The sequence below is a fragment of the Hirundo rustica genome, chromosome Z (genome assembly GCF_015227805.2).
Source record: "Hirundo rustica isolate bHirRus1 chromosome Z, bHirRus1.pri.v3, whole genome shotgun sequence".
Classification (NCBI taxonomy): domain Eukaryota; kingdom Metazoa; phylum Chordata; class Aves; order Passeriformes; family Hirundinidae; genus Hirundo; species Hirundo rustica.
Genome location: NC_053488.1, coordinates 82,495,684 through 82,511,711, shown reverse-complemented (window position 1 = coordinate 82,511,711; position 16,028 = coordinate 82,495,684). Strand labels below are relative to the sequence as shown.

The 16,028-nt window shown below is 46.5% G+C and overlaps 1 protein-coding gene across 1 annotated transcript in view; it reads right to left on the bottom strand.

Annotated features, from left to right (window-relative positions):
- The window catches only part of PAX5 (paired box 5), a 115,774-nt gene that overhangs the window by 23,339 nt on the left and 76,407 nt on the right, over window positions 1-16,028 (bottom strand). The window contains exon 7 of the mRNA XM_040091040.1: window positions 7,282-7,383. Within this exon, the coding sequence (XP_039946974.1) occupies window positions 7,282-7,383 (102 nt within the window). The remainder of the gene's footprint in view (window positions 1-7,281; window positions 7,384-16,028) is intronic.

Sequence of the window (16,028 nt, the reverse complement as noted above, 5' to 3'; positions counted from 1 at the left end):
AACAATGCTTGACTGATCTAGCTGCGTTAACGAGCAAATTATGGTAATTTTGTTATTACAAATGCATAGAAATTTCCAAAGAGTGGAGCAATACAATATGTTTTCTCTCCTCCTCCTCACTCCTAAATACAGACCTCGTTGTTTATACACACTTCACCTTGCTTACTTAATGTTTAGATATGTACAATGTCTCACCTCAACAGGAGGAGGCAGAAATTAAGGACAGAGCAGAGAGGGCCAGCAAAAGGAGAGCGGTCTGCCTTTGTCACGCGTGGGACACTGGAGACCACATCCTTAGCTGGAGTAAAGAGTGGAGGACCTAAACGAACCCAGGTGAGGGGAAGGTGGATCCAAAGGCTGTAGGCTATCCAGCATTTTATCTTCCTGCCCTCTTTACTATAATTTTTAAATCAATTCAATGAAATAATATCTGACAACATCATATTGAAAACAATATAGGTTTTATCTATATTCTGTGAAAGCATTGTAATTACATTCCTGACAGATGAGAGCTAAAACGTTTCTCTAGACTTCCAAGGTTCTGGCAGACCCTCATTCAAAGGGTACATGAGCAGAGGATAAACATATACCATTTACCTAACTGCTTCATTATTAATTAAAGGAATAATTTGTCAGCTGGTTTGCAGTTTGCCCCAAGATCTATATGATGGCGCAACACATAGTCCATCATAGATGATGAAACTTCTCTGGGATTTGTTTTCTAAGACTATAGAAGGGTGGGGAGACACTTTTGTGGAACAACCACAGACTTGGGGAAAAATGCAAAAAATTCACTTAACCAGAGAAGGCCACATCAGCACTTCTGTCGTTTGGTAGCAGGTCCTCTGACTGTGGCATTGAAGCCTTGTTTGTTTTTGTGTGCATCTGCAGGGGCTGAAGTTGTCTTTGGGGTGCACCAGGGGACATTTGTGTTTGGGTTTGAGCTGCATGAGCTGTTGAAAAGGCACAGGTGCCAATAACCCAAACACACATACCCATCTCAGCCATAATAGGAGCATGAAGCAGATAGAACAGATGGCACACTTGGGAGTAACTTCCAAGCTCCAAGGAGGTAACTTGCAAACTTTCTGCCTCACCAAAGAATTGTTAAGGTTTGTTCCTCATTTGCTTAAGTCCATCTAGCATAAAGAGCCAGAATCTTCTTTCACTAGCCAGAATGTCAATGTTCAAGTAACCAAGCAGTTCCAGCATTATACTGTACAACAGAGGAGGATCTGATTCACTGATGCCCTCTGACATCCCATATACTGCAATTTGGTTTCTCTGCCTATGGTTTTAGACATTTTATCTCTCAGCTGCTGCTCTTTTATTTCTTAAAATATTGTAATGAGATTACATTGCAACATGCTGTTGCAAAACATTGGCAAAGGTAGAGCCAGAACAAAAAACAATAACTAACTAAATTTAAAAAAAAAAAAAACACCCAAAAAACAACAATGAAAAAAACACAAAAAACCAAAACCACACACACACACAAAACCTCAAAAAAACCCAACCAACCAAACAAACAAAAAACAACAAACCAAACCCCAATAACAACAAAAAAATCCCCACAAAACCAAAAACAAAACTATGAATAAAATCTTCACTGTGCTAGCTGATTCAAATTCTACCAGTCTCTACAGACTGGATCCTGGTAGTCCCACTCATCCCAACGTCTGCCTCCTAACCCCTCCATGACACGAGGCTGGGCCCTGAACCCCTTGCTGCAGGCTAGGTGCCAGTGGACTGAGGAAGAGTGCTACCCCTTGCAGAGTCAGTGTGAGGAATAGCCCCAACAGGAAGAAGTCACACAACCTTACTGCTGCTCAGCATAAATACCTTCCAGCTACAATGAAAAAATGCATTTAAAAACCACGTGTTTTGTTTGCAACATCATCTCCTTCCCCTTCACACATTAGAGCAAGCATCTTCTCCTACAGAAAAGATTGCTAATGACAGTATTGCTATTTTTTATGCCTTTCTTTTCAAAGCCCAGTTTTGAATGTCAGTGTTTTCAGGTCCCTTTAGTCGGGTAATTGCACATAGACTTCTTATAAAGGAAATTCATTTGTTCAGGGTCACTGCATGGTTTTTCATTAAAAACAAATTACCGGTGTTCAGAAAGGACATCTGGGTTTCAAGAGTCCCATTAATGACTATATTCTCAGCATCACTATTCTGGAGAGTCTACCCTTTCCTGTCACCCAGCACACAGAGCCTGCCAGGAGAGGAGGGGATGGGGTGAACAGGAGCCCTGGGCAGGGGAAAAGGGGTGGCAGAGCAGGGGCTTCAACCCTGGAGATGGGAACAAGGAATGGGGGGTGGGGACAGAAACTGAGGGGAAACAGGGGCTGCTGTCCCAGCACTTCTAACACAAGAACTTGAATAAATATTTAAGTGAGTTATCATGGCTATGTGCATATGACCTGTGTTCAGCTCAGCTGCAGCATCATAAGCATGACGGCAAGGGCACACACATGCTGGAGGACACCACACAGGTGCGGTTTGTCGAAACCCCTGTCTCAGCAATGAAATTGCTGCAAGCCCCTCTGCCCCAGCACTGTCAAATGGGACGCAGCTTCTGGGATGGGTTGCTTGGAGCAGGCACACATACACCTCATGTTTCCCCTCTGTCCCCTTGCTGATGGCCACCATCTGCCCCACACATGGGAGAACACTGACCTTCAGATACATCTTGGGAGCAGACCCACGGACACAAGTAGTGATCTGTGAAGAGAGAACTGAGTCGGGGCTGGAAACAGGCTGGTGGATTGTGAAACTACAGAAGATCAAGGAAAGACTCCGGGCAAACAGCACTGGTCCCTGTCACCATGCCAGCTCCAGTCAGCAGGGCGGCAGAGCCCATTAAGGAGGAGGAACAGCACTGGAGAAAAGGCCCAGCTTTCCAGAGGTGAGGGAAATATGGCAGTTGTATGGTCACCGTGACTGGCCAACAGCTGCTTCTGAAACTGCTCTTCTGTTCCAACACTTCACCTCAGGAAAGGGCTCTCAGGCCCCCACACTGGCCAAAGAGCAAAACGCCTGCAAATATTGCATTTCCCAGCGTGTAGCTTGTTTCTGCTGAGCTACCAAAGCAATGTGTGAGGCAGTAAAAGGAGCAGAGGAGGCAGAAACTGCAAGCAGAAGACAGCACCATCTCCATCCAAAGAAGAAAACAGGCCCAGGACCACATCTCTGTAATGGAGCAAGCTCAGCCAGGTGGCATGAAGCTTCACGTTGCCAGTACATGATGGGGTGGAGAAGATGCAGTTTGCTTCTGCCGACTCTTCCCCAGAGATTTTCCCCCAGAAAGGAAAGGCTGCTGGGGAAAACACTGCTCCATATTTCCAAATCAACAGTACCTTAGGGGCAAAGTCACAGTGTGAATAAACAGTAACAACAGCATCAAATTATTGGAGATAATTTCTGCATACAGCATCTCAGTAACCTGTGGGATCCTGTGCCCTGAGATGATGCTGAAGCCATGAATCTAGTAGGAACCAAAATGCATTAAAACTTTAAACAGATGATGAAAATATACAGAGAGCTGCAGTAGACAAAATTAACATTTTCAAGGAATATAAACTTCCATGCTTCAAGGTATCGGCCACCAGACAATGAGGGTTAAAGAGAACTGTTCATTCTGTGCAAGCTGTTCCAGATGTTATGTCCTCTTCCCCAGGTGAAGTTGATGGCTGCTCCTTGGATCCTGTGGCTTCCCATGACATACTACATGATAGAGTCAGTGTTGATGCCTGCTTCCCAGCATGTCCAGGAATATTTACCAATAGTCACCAATCTTATGTTGGGTCTACCCACCTTCCTCCTGTCATTAATTGTTTCCCAGAGGAAAACATGAGTCGGGCATGGGGCATGGAGCACAGGCAAACAGGATGCCAAGCCAGGAGCTGGAAGAAGGTGCCACTGGACTGCTGCAGGGTGAGACCATGGTCACAGATTGGAAGAGGAGTATGGAAAGTGATTTTTCTCAGTACCTGTGTAGACATTAGGATCTTCCCTATGACAGAAAAGATGTCTATAGGGCTCTCTCCAGCCTCAAAGTGGGATTCACAGCTCAGTCATTTAATGGTAACTGGGGTCTAGAGCAGAAGTGTCTCTTCTGTGTGGACTGCTGGCACCATTCCTTTATGGAGAGGGGCCTGATCTCCCTCTGCTAACAGCTTCCTGACTCCAACCCTACTCACAGTATCAGGCAGAAGCACAGGAATTTTTGCAGCACATTTCCACCAGTGCCTCAGCTGAAACATTGAGTCATGGAATGACCACCCATTTTCAGGGTGGAAATACCTTCAGACCGTCTCAAGACCCTTCTCAGTGCAGGATCATCAGTAAGGCCAGGGCAGAATACTCAGGGCTTCACCCAGCATGGCCTTGAAAACTCTCAAGCATGGAGACTGTACAACTCCTAAACAACCTGTTCCACCACCTGTTCCATCTCTTGGGGGAAAAGTTTGGAGACTTTTGTCATACTTAGATGCATCTTGCTTGTTTTGACTTCCGCCAATTATTTTTTTTGTGTTAAGAAATAATTGGTGGAAGTCAAATGACAGTATTGCTATTTATTTATTTGTTTGTTTGTTTGTTTATTTGGTAATAGTACAGTTAAACCAGTTCTATTCCCACTGTGGGTCCATGAGTTCCAAGTGAGGGGGAATAACTCCTCCTCCTGCCCAGGATGATGCTGACCATTCTCACGACCGGTGAAGATGGCAGACTGACGCTCAGCTCTCAGTCTGCCTCATCCCTGGATCCCCTCCAGGAACTTGACAGCCTGTTTTGTTGCAAAGTGGTCCTTTTCCTGGTGCAGAATCTTTTGGTTTGCCCTTGCTGGGTTTCATGCTCCTCCCCAGCCTGTCTATGTGCCTCCACATCACAGCCCCGCTCTGGAGCCTACTGCTGGCATCATGCAGGTTGGCATCCTCTGAACACCTGATAAGCTGGGCTCTCTTCTAGTTGTGGATGAAGTCGTGAACCAAGAGAGACCTCTAGCCATGCTCTGCAGTTCTATGCATGGTACTAGCACCCACCTGGAGTGTGGCATAGGCACTACCTCTGAGCCTGACCGCCCAGCCAGTTGTTTTCCCACCTACCTACCCATCTGTCCCTACCATGCCATTTTGCTTGTGCCCTGTCACATCAGAGCACTGTGGGTGCTGGCACCTCAACACAGCTCAGACAGCTCCCCTCCAGTCAATTCTGCAGGGTGACAGCCACAAAAAGGCAGGAGAAGCTTGCAGGGCCAGTGGCCTCCAGAAGAAACACATTCATGGGAGCCTGGAGCAATGCTAGCTGTCAGTCCCTAAAGCTTGAGACTGAAATCAAACCATGTGCTGGCTTGTTTGATTCCTTCAGAGAAAAGCATTTGAATAGTTTATTCTCTGCCGTGGCAGACAAGACACATAAAAATGGAAATTCACTGCTGATATGCAAGTCCCTTGTTTTGCAGGAAGGGAAGGAAACATGAAAATTTGAGCATGTGTTTGAACAAGTCATGGAGATGCAGTAGAGACAGGTTCCTGTGTACCTCCTTGCCTGTGGGAGAGATAAGGAAGAATCTGGGGCTGGCAGGAGGCAAAAGTGCTCCTGTTAGGATGAGCAGTGGCGGCGGGGGCAGGGGGGGGGTGGGGCGTGAAGAAAAGATAAGGACAGAATATGAAGCTGAATCAACACATCTTGCAAATGCAAGGGAGTGTGAAGGTCTCCTGTGACCCACAGGCAAGCTACAGACCCTAGCAAGTGTGCAACAAACACCCATTGTGCTAAAGGCTGGGTTTACTCCCATCAGCAGGGGCAATGGCAGTAGCAACAGGCATGCAACAAAACACCGCTTATGTGTTATCATGTATACATTTCTCCCATGTCTCTAACCACTTAACTCACACAATTGCTTAATTACAAGCAGAAATTCATGGCTAATGATTAAAAATCTTATCAAGGAAGCACATTTCTAGCAAAGGCTCCATAAACTAGAACAAGGCAGAGGCAGGTTGTGGGACGAATTCCTGAGTGCTGGCACAATAAACACATGCCTGTGCTCGGGCATGACAATTTGGCCATTTTGGAGCAAGCAGGGATGTGCCAATGGCCGCAGACTGAGTCTGTCACCTGCCTTTCTGTCAGCCCCTCAGGGACTGTGGTGCTTACCCTAGCAAGGCTCTAAAACTGGTCCTGCAAAGGACAGGAGTCAAAGAAGGATTGAGAAGGCATTTTGGATGCTAGTTAGCAAATTCTCACTTAAATGAGACAGAGAACCTACAGGAATTGCAGCTGACCTTCACACTAGCTGGAGCAGAAGGTTGTTATTAAAGGAACCAGTGAGAGGAACAGTGCAGTTATTCAATATAATGGGTCACACAAGCCTATATGTAGTTAAAAATAAAATCTATTACCTGGGAAAATCAGTTCAGATGACTCTACATCACTGAACCTACAGTGCACCTCTTCTGGCGGAGCACCATTAAGCCCCACATCCTGCAGCTCTGCCAACCCACCCTAGCAGCTGCTCCCAAAGAACTGGAAACTCCCCGGAAAAGTCAGGAGCGCTGTGGCCCCACCACTCCTTTCTGCTAGCACCCTGAAGTCACCGTCCTGCTCTGAACTGCATGCCAATCTGCAGCCAACAGCACTGAAGGCTGTCGTCAGTGATGTGACATACCTGCAGAATCTGCTCTGCCTACCCCAGGCACCTGCACAACCTCTGCTTCTGCTGCCACACAGGCAAGCAGTAGCCACCACCTGGCTCATGCCACCTGGCATTTCTGACTGCGAGGTTCCAAAATGGGAAGGAAATGACAGAAGTATCATGTCCTAGGAACATCTTGGTGTCCCCATGAGTCAGGTTTGCACAGAGGAAGTCTGCGGTCAGGACATGTCCAGCCCCCAGGGCCAATGACCTCACTGCTGGGGCAGCACAGAGGGGCAGTGCTGGGAGAAACCGGGTCAGTTGGGGCAAAAGCTGAGTCAGGTGAGTACAGCCTGGCACAGCCCAATATGGAGCAATTTCCAGGCTCCACACAAGGGAGGCAAGGAGCTCCTTCAGCATTTCAGTGCCAACACTTTGTTTTGGCATGCTGCAGGTTATGCAGCCTCCTCTGCTGGGCAACCTGCTCCTACTTCACTCAGGATCACTCCATACCTACCCTACAGCACTGCGGCTTCTACCACAGCACAGAATATTTACAGCACACAGTGTTTCTCTCCTGAAATGGTATTTGTTTTCCTTTTATGTTTTCCTTCCCCCCTTCTCTGAAGACTCACCAGGCACCATTCCTGTCAGCGCTGGAGCAGAGTAGCTGCCCTGTCCGGCAGGAGGGACATGTGGAGGGTATCCTGGGAGGGTTGTACTTGCCAGCTCGCGACCTGAGGAATCAAACCAACAAATCACCATGTGAGCATTGCGACAAGCAGACACGGTTTTACATCTCCCCAAGCACCCAGAACACAGCCATGCATTTGTCATCACTGCTCTGCAAGGACCAGCATGGGATTTCCAGCCTGGCAGGGAGGGCAGGCACAGTTTTGTTTTCTCTATAAGCTGCCACAAAGCTCCAATGAAGTGCGAGACGGAAGGTGAAGAGCAGAGCTCTGCAGGGAGAGGCACACACCCGCCTGAACTCCAGCTGCTTCCCCCTATTCCCAAATTCCTCCAAAGCTTAGATTTGTAAAGTCAAAAGCAGTGAAATGGGAAATAACATAGATCTTAATGACATTTTGCCAGAAAACTCCCTAGAAAATCACATGCATGGGCTGAGACTATTTGAGATCTAAATACAATGCAGGTCATTTGTTTTATCGCTTACTAAAGCAGTAAAAAACAAACAAACAAACAAACAAACAAAACAACAACAACAACAAACACAAGGCATTAAGACATGAAGATGGTTTTAAGTATAGTTTGTCACAGTGCCTGAAGAAGAGTCAGATTTGCAGATACAGCCTGATGCTCTGCTCTTCCCTCAGCCACAGAAACAAGTCAAGTATCCACAGGACTTCCATGGAAATAATCCCACAAAAGCAGGCAGTGGAATTTCTTCCCTTTCCCTCTGCCCCTGGACCAGGGGTCTGGGACACCCTCTCTTCCTTCACCCTCTCCCAGACATCTCCTGTCATCTTTGAGGATATGTTTCTGCTGGCAGTGTAAGGACAGGAGGTCAGATAGCATGGCTCACACAGTGCCATAGAAGTGTTTCCTCAGTCGTGCCTGGACCCTGCTCCCATGTGGAGGCTGTGGAATAGTCAACATCCCTTCAGGCTGCCACAGTAGGATTTTGGGTAAACCATTGGAGCTGTGGCCACAAGAGACCCACCAGAAGAAAAGGATGCTCCTGTGATCTCATCAAGAAGCATCCATCCCTCACCCCAGAGGAAATCCTGGAGCCCACTCATGGTCTTCTGGGCTCCCATGGCATCCTTGGAGATGGTTGGGCAGAACACTTAGCCAAGGAGGAGCTGCTTTCATGACACACACAGGTGCTTGGTAGCATTGACCCTGCTTGGTCAGCAGCTGGATGTAGGTGCCGCAATCCCTTCCCCAGGTAAGCGTCACACACACTACTCAGGCACCACTTTAGTTTGTGGACCTGCCCCTTAGACCCACTCCCTGGCTGCGCCAGCTCCTCTGCCAGCCTGCCAAGTGGCTCCTCCGAGGCCAGGGGAAAATGAGGGTCCATCAGATCCAAACCATAGCTCAGAGGCAGGGGCACTGCATGAGAGATTAGCTCTGAAAAGCTGAGGGTGCACCTCAGTTAAGAGGAAGGGACTCAGGGCTGCATGAAGCACCTGGCCCTTCCACTCTTCCAGCCTCTACGGGACAGGAACCACTCTGGCACCAGTCAGCTCCAAGATCCTGTTGGTCCAAACCAGCTCATTAGCAAAAATCATGTTCCTTCCTTAAAAAGTAGCACATTGGATCAGCAACAGTTATGTGATTGTGTTGATTTTAGCACCACTGACAAGAAAAAATGCACAGATTCTGTTTTTTCATATTGTATTCTATAGGCAATATTTTTTATGACAGTGAACTTTTTCAGGTCTCTAGAGCTTGGAGAGATTGAAACTGAACATTTTTCCAAAAGCCAAACAAAATTTTTTTTAAGTTCTTTGTTTGGTAGAGTTTGAGCCCAAATTTCATTTTTAACTGATCTAGAAAGAAAAATTTAAAATAATAATAAAAAACCCCCATTTTAAAATCTTCATTTTTTTCCAATATCTTTAAAGAAATGAGACTTCATCTAATGAGACAAGAGACAGGCACACAAGTAATTGGAAATTGTGGCTCACAATCTCTGAGTCATGGCCACAAAGGCTGCCTCCCCCTACCCTCAGATGAAGGGGTGCATGCCAAAACTCTAGCATCACTGCAGTGATCTCTTAGCACATGCCCCACTTTCCTCTGCACTCAGGGTGGGCAAATCAGGATTCAAGCTGTCCCTCTCAGGCCCTTCCTACAGAATATTTATGGTGCATTCACATCCTAAAAGAATTTAAGGTTCAAAACAATTGATGAATTTGCTCTCCAGTGCTAGGGAGAAGTCACATCCCTTACGGAAGGGCATAATGGATTCTAATTATGCAATGCAGGCAGAAAATGGTTATTTTAGATTAAAATGTTCTCCCCTCATCACTGCCCTGCTTCCTTCTCTCCCACACAAAATTAAATGCTTTATATCACCTCTACAGTCTGGAGAATACAGAAGTATCTGCAGTCTACATAAAGTCAGTCTTAGCAGCTAAGTTCACCCCCAATGCTAGCAGGGACTCAGCTAACAGCTGTCTCTAATGCAGATGAACACTTCACAGGCTGACTACTGCCATCTAGGAGCCTTCTGGAGACCCACAATGACTACACCCCACCTCTCACTTTCCATAGCTATCATAAAATCCTTGACATTTACTTTGAAATATTACAAATTATTCACTTTCTCCAGAGTCACTGCCATACCCAGAATGATTAGGATCATTGTCAAGGGCATTGAGCAACATAACCACCATGAACAACAGTATAACAAGTAGGACCTCTGCTCCTCAGTCAATAAAGGAAACCACCCATGATCTATTCCACAGGTCTGGGCTGGTTTCCATCACATCTCATTTTCAAAGGAAATATTCTGTCGTCTGTCAACAAAACTTCCTTGTAAGGTCCCCACAGCCAAGTCTCAGGTAGTGCCTGAGAGGAGGCTGAGGGGCCTGGCCAAAGGTGACTAAGGGTATAGCTGCACATGCTGCAATCCAACCTCATCCTGTCAATTCCATCCAATCTGCTTTCACCAAAAAAGAAAGACTGGAGCATCCTATTCTCTATGAGATTTTCCCGCAGTGCTGGCATGCTTCACCTGCACTAAAACAATTGATTTAAGAGAGAAAAACTAATCCACCTAGAACAAAGAGAACTCAAGTAGCAGCCTCTGCTCCAGGGTGTTCCTGCCTTACTCATACACGCAAAGCACTCAAGAGGAAATGAACATCTACATTTTAGCAGTGGGCCACACAGACATAGCAACCTAGGTCCTCCCAGATATATTTTTTATCCGAATGTCTTTGTCCTGTGCTTTTTGAAGGTTATTTTAGACAACTAAAGTTAGAGATGGGGCAGAAGCAGCTGTGGGTAGAGCTGCCTCTTTGCTTTGCTGGCCTGGTATCGTACAGGACAGAGCAGCTCAGCTGCCAGGTCCTGGCCATAGAGAAGCTCAGTTAGAGTAGAACCATGCAGAACTTTCCAAGGTAACCAACAATCTCTTTCCAGCAACCTCTTTTAAGTTCTAAGTACCAAAATACCTTTCTGAGTGTTTCTTACAGTGGCTTCCCCATGGAGACGCTGGTAGCCCCAGCAGCATCAATACCTTCAGTGATATTTACTGACCTGAAAGTGGCACACTTCCCTGACAGAAGGAGCACACAGCAGCTCTGGTGCCCATTCAGCCTGGACCCTGCCATCTCCTTTATCCCATCACCTCCTCCAGACTGCTTCACCAGACTCCTTCAGGCTCCTGGTGAACACTTCCAAGGCAATGCTGACCCATCACTCATCTGATTTCCAGAGGGGAAATGACTTAGGGGGAGCACCAGTGCTGTTGTTGTGGGGAGTGGAGAAAACACCTCTGCTACAGATGCCCATATACATCTTAAAGGCTCTGCACACAGAAGATAGTAAATAAATGTCCGTCCCTCCATTCACTAGGAGCTGGCAACACTCACAATGAAAGCAAATTGTCATTTTGTGAAGAAAGTGTAAATAAGTAATTTTCTTCCATAAAAGAAATTTTGCCACCAGCTACAGAAGAACTTAGCAGTAACCCCTGCATAGATGAGGCAAGCCTCGCTTGGGCATCAGCAAATGTCTCCACTGCAGGACAAAATTGCTGGGGCAGAGAGCAGCCTGCATCAGCAAAGGACTCTCCTGTCTCCAAACCACAGTGAAAAAAAGATGGAACAGTTTAGAAGCATTCCTCAATTCATCTACCTTCTTAAAAAAAAATAAAATTAAAAAAAAAATCAAAAGGCTGTAAAGAGGATTTCCGAATGTGTCTTTGTACACTACTGTGTGTAAACGTGAATCCAATTAACTTCAAATTTAACTACTAATGAAATTATCTCATTTTGCTATCAGCTCAGCTCTCATCCATGGCAGTAATTAACCACTGGGGGTTGTCACTCCCAGACACATGACACAAGGACTCCCCCAAGCTCAGGTGCTTCAAACCCGTGCAGAATTCATTACCCTGACAGTGTGAAAACCCTTCACTTTCAATACCACAGGGCACCAATGCATTTTTTTTTCCTTTTATCTAACAGATTGTCAGTAACAGTATGAAAGAAATGAGCCCACTGGACACGTAATTAATTACAGCAAAGGATGCATCAGAAAATGTAGGGGGTTCAGGTGGTGGAAGGGGCTCACAAAGCCCCTTTGCCACTGTCTCACAACCACCAGCAGGGCTGCTGATTTTCCTCTCCACGATGCACCATGTGCACTGAGGGAAGCCAGGCCTTTGCCCCCCGCCCCATGCTCACAGTAGGTGTGTGATTGCCACTGGCTCAGGAGCACGGTCAAGAATGAGGCAGTACTCTGGGTTAATGGGGTAACACCACCTCTTCAGAGTCAGAGGTTCAATACCAATAGGTCAGCAATGTTGAGAAAGCCAGTCCGGCAGTGCCGGTGAATCCTCCTGCATTCCCACTCCCCTTGCAGGTATCATGACAAGACATCAGCCCATCTGAAATGGCCACCCATGGTAGCACACACTCCTGTCTGAAATTAACACAAGGTACCACCCAGCACCAGATCCTCCACTCAGCAGAAACCAGCACTGCTCTAGGCTCCACCTCGGCATCCCTACGCAAACCAGGTCTTCCACAGATCCGTCCACCAGCACAGCCCTCTCCCCAGATCCATACAGATGCTGCTGCCTCACCTGACTCTTTATGTCTTTCCAGAAAGTTACTTTTAAAAATGCAGGTTTGCACTAGGCAAAGTGGAGTTGAAGAGATGCTGCCACACCAGCCCATAGAATTGTGCAATGAGCTGTGCAAGTGCTTCCAAGCACCATCCCATTCAGTCTGGGCTTCTGCAACTCCTTGCCTGGCAGCCTCTGTGTGCAGGGAATCCTTATGCTGGTTTTGTGCAGGGATGCCATATGGCAGCTGCAGCAGGGCACCAGCAGAATTGAAAAACCACTTCTGAAAGGCCTCCCAAACAGACAAACTTGGCTTTAGACTGTGCTGTCTTCAAAATAACCTTGCATGGTCTCTAAGACTTCACATAGTGATTGGAGGAGGATGGCAGCCCTGCTGTTGTCATGTTGCTGGTCCTGTCGCATGGCACCTCCTTCACTGAGTGCCTGCAAACACCGGTGGCAGAGGAAGGGACGTGCACTGGTGCTGTTCTGCTGCCAGGACCCCAGAGGACTGCCACAGGAGTTTGCACTTGTTACTCTCTCTTTGGAGGGCTTTGGCAGTCGTCCTGCCATACCAGGCACTTGCTACCCCAGATATGAGGAAGCTGTGGTGCCTTACAGGATGGGATGTCATTGCTTAACACCAGGAAAAAAAAAAAAAATTGGCAGAGATGTTTTCAAATTTCTAGCCCATTTGAGTGAAATTGGCTACCAACACCAACTTTTATTCTGAAAAATCTGGTTTCCACTTATAAAAGCTCTTTTTCTTCTGCCCAGTGACAAACTTGATCATGCTAACCTGGTTGTTCCAACTGTTATCCCGAAGAAAATATTTTGGTCAAATGCACAATGCTGTTATCAGGAAAAGACCTGATGAGTTCTATCAATTGGCTCTTGCTCTCTTTGCCACCTGGGGATGTGTGCGTATCACCCACGGTGTGGCAGGGCAGCAGCATGGGGCTGTGGTGTACTCAAACAAGAGAAAAGAATGTCCTAAAAAAGCTATCTGGTTTCATCACATAAAAAATATTGCTCCACAGCAGCAGCTCAGTCATTACTGCCTCTGGTCAAAAGCCACTGAGCACATACCCCAACATTCAGTCCTGCCTAAAAGTCGCTAAGACTCTGTATCCCATGGATGCCTGCAGTACAGCATTTCATGCCATTCCACTGGGAAAGGAGATGTCACCAGCACAGGACTCCAACACACTGAATCGCTGCTGTTAATGAATAACTCCCCTCCTGTGCTCATCTTGCTCTATTTATGGACATCAAACCAGTGTGGTGTGCTTACTGTGATGAGTTACCTCTCCTGCACCTAATTAGAGGCAGATAAAACAGTGGTAACATACAGATCACCTGTAATGATTTTGCTGACTCGATTATTCTTCTGACAATTAGCTCTGGCTGCCAAAGCCTCACAGGAATGTCAAAGTCTACTTCCTACAAAGCAGGTAATGTCACAGGTATGACCATGAAATCAATAATGAGGCACAGCTCTCGCAGAGGGCATTCAGGTCAGATGGAACAGCCCTTAAATTAAACATTGATAAGCAGAACACAATTATCCATCATGTTTAAGTGCCTGCGTGAAATTAGCAGCCAGGGAATGGGAGCAGTGGGGGAAAGATTAGTGGAGGAGGTATTGAAATGCGCAGTGTCCACTGTGACTGGGGCTGCAAGGGCTCATGACAGTAGCACCATAATCTGCTATCAGAGCCATAAAATTCAGATTAAGCACACTGCACTGAAACAGGGGCTGCAGATGTGGGTCTGTTTTTTTCCTCATCTGCAAAGACGCAGCAGATGTTTAGAGGACTCCAAAGCTGTCCTTCGCAGTGGGTGTCTCTGGTGTCTCTGCTACTCTTTCTCTTGGCCCAACTACACTTTCAAAAGACAGCTAGGGCAGAAAGTGGAAAGGAATACCCCGGTATGTTTTCTCTGTGATTCCTAAGAAAGAGTCCTGGAGCTACAGAGTGCTCTGCCCTCAGTCCCATCTTCTCTGGATAATCTCTTTTGTGCTGCTGCATAAAATTCCTGTCCCTTCTTCTGTGCCGCTACGGAGCTCTTGCACCCTACAATCAACTCAATATTCCAGCTTGTCACATACTTTTTAGGGTTGCTAGGATGAGAAAGTTTTTTCTGCAGATCTGAACTGCACCATCATCAGCCTTGATCTTCAAAGTCCACCTGGTTCTCTTGTCCCTCCTGTAACACATGCAAGGTTAGAATTCCACAAGTTGACCCCTTCATTCAATGCACACACTCACAATGTATTGGAGGGGACATCTGTGCGGAAAACAGGGAGAAACACCCCAGCTGTAGACATCTCTGCAAGAACCCACCCTCACACTAATTCTTGTGTCACCAACAACTAGCCGCAAACTAAAATCCATCAGCATAATTTAGCCTTTCCCTGGCCCATGATATTTTCAGGCCTTGCAAGGTTTCTCTTTGCTGAGCTCATTTGGGGCTAGCAGGCCCACCAGTGGTTGAGGCAGGGCAAGGCATGGCCTGGGTCTCAGGTGCTCACAGCTCCATGCGTGGGAGGATGTAGGGAAGTTTGAGTATGCATGGGATGGATGGCAGAATGGTGGAGATGATCCCACCACACTACATGTGCACACCACCACAACTGTATCTATGACACTTCATCTATCAAGGGGACATCAAAAGGAAGGGAGGGCAAATGGAGGTGAGAGCAAGGGTGATGAAATCTTGTGGGAGAACACGTGGTGGATCCATTAAATTCCTTTTGTGGGGCTCTTCCCCTCCCACACCTGGCTGGAGAACAGCAGAAGAGCAGCAGGTCACAAGCAGCATGGGGCATCCTGCGGCAGCTGCAGCAGCACCCTGAAGAAGAGGGTTCTTTGAAGGAGGCTGAGTCTGCCTGGCATAGTCTGCAAATTCCACACAGGTCCATGTCCCTGCACAGCTCCTGCATGCCTATCCTGGGAACTCCTCCCTTACTGCAGTGCACAGTCCCTCCCAAAGGAGGGGCCAAACAGATGCAGTGAGAAGGAGGTGGAGGACTGAAGAGGTCGTGTCACATTTGCCTTTGTGCCAGTGCCAGACAAGACCTTTAATAACGAAACCTTTATTATTATGAGACAGAAATGCTCCAACAACTTGCATTGTGTAAGCCTGGAGTTTGTGCAAGCAGAGAGCTGTTCATTTGGGCATTTTAACTCCAAGAAATTAATGGGTGTGCATTGAAAAAGTTCTGAAGATGCTAGAACATTTGATTTTCATTTTTAAAAAGAAGTTAAATCTCATTTTCAAGTTAAAATTACTTTGCTATGTAAAGTTTAAGATACTGAGGATAGATACAAAAGGTGTCACAACAAGAAGTGCACACTGCTCTGCTTTTTACCTTATTTAGTACTTTCTATTGTTAAACTTTCTTCAGATCTGGAGTTTTTTAAGGAGGCATTTTGTTTGTCTATTTGTTGTGGGTTTGGTTTTGTTTGGGTTTTTTTTGTTTGTTTGTTTGTTTGCTTGGTTTGGTTTGGTTGTTTTTTGGGTTTTTTTTTTTAATATGAGATACACCTGAACAAAGTAAAAATCTTGGAGCTTTTCACAGTTGTTGGATCTGCAGGGCCCTACCGCTGC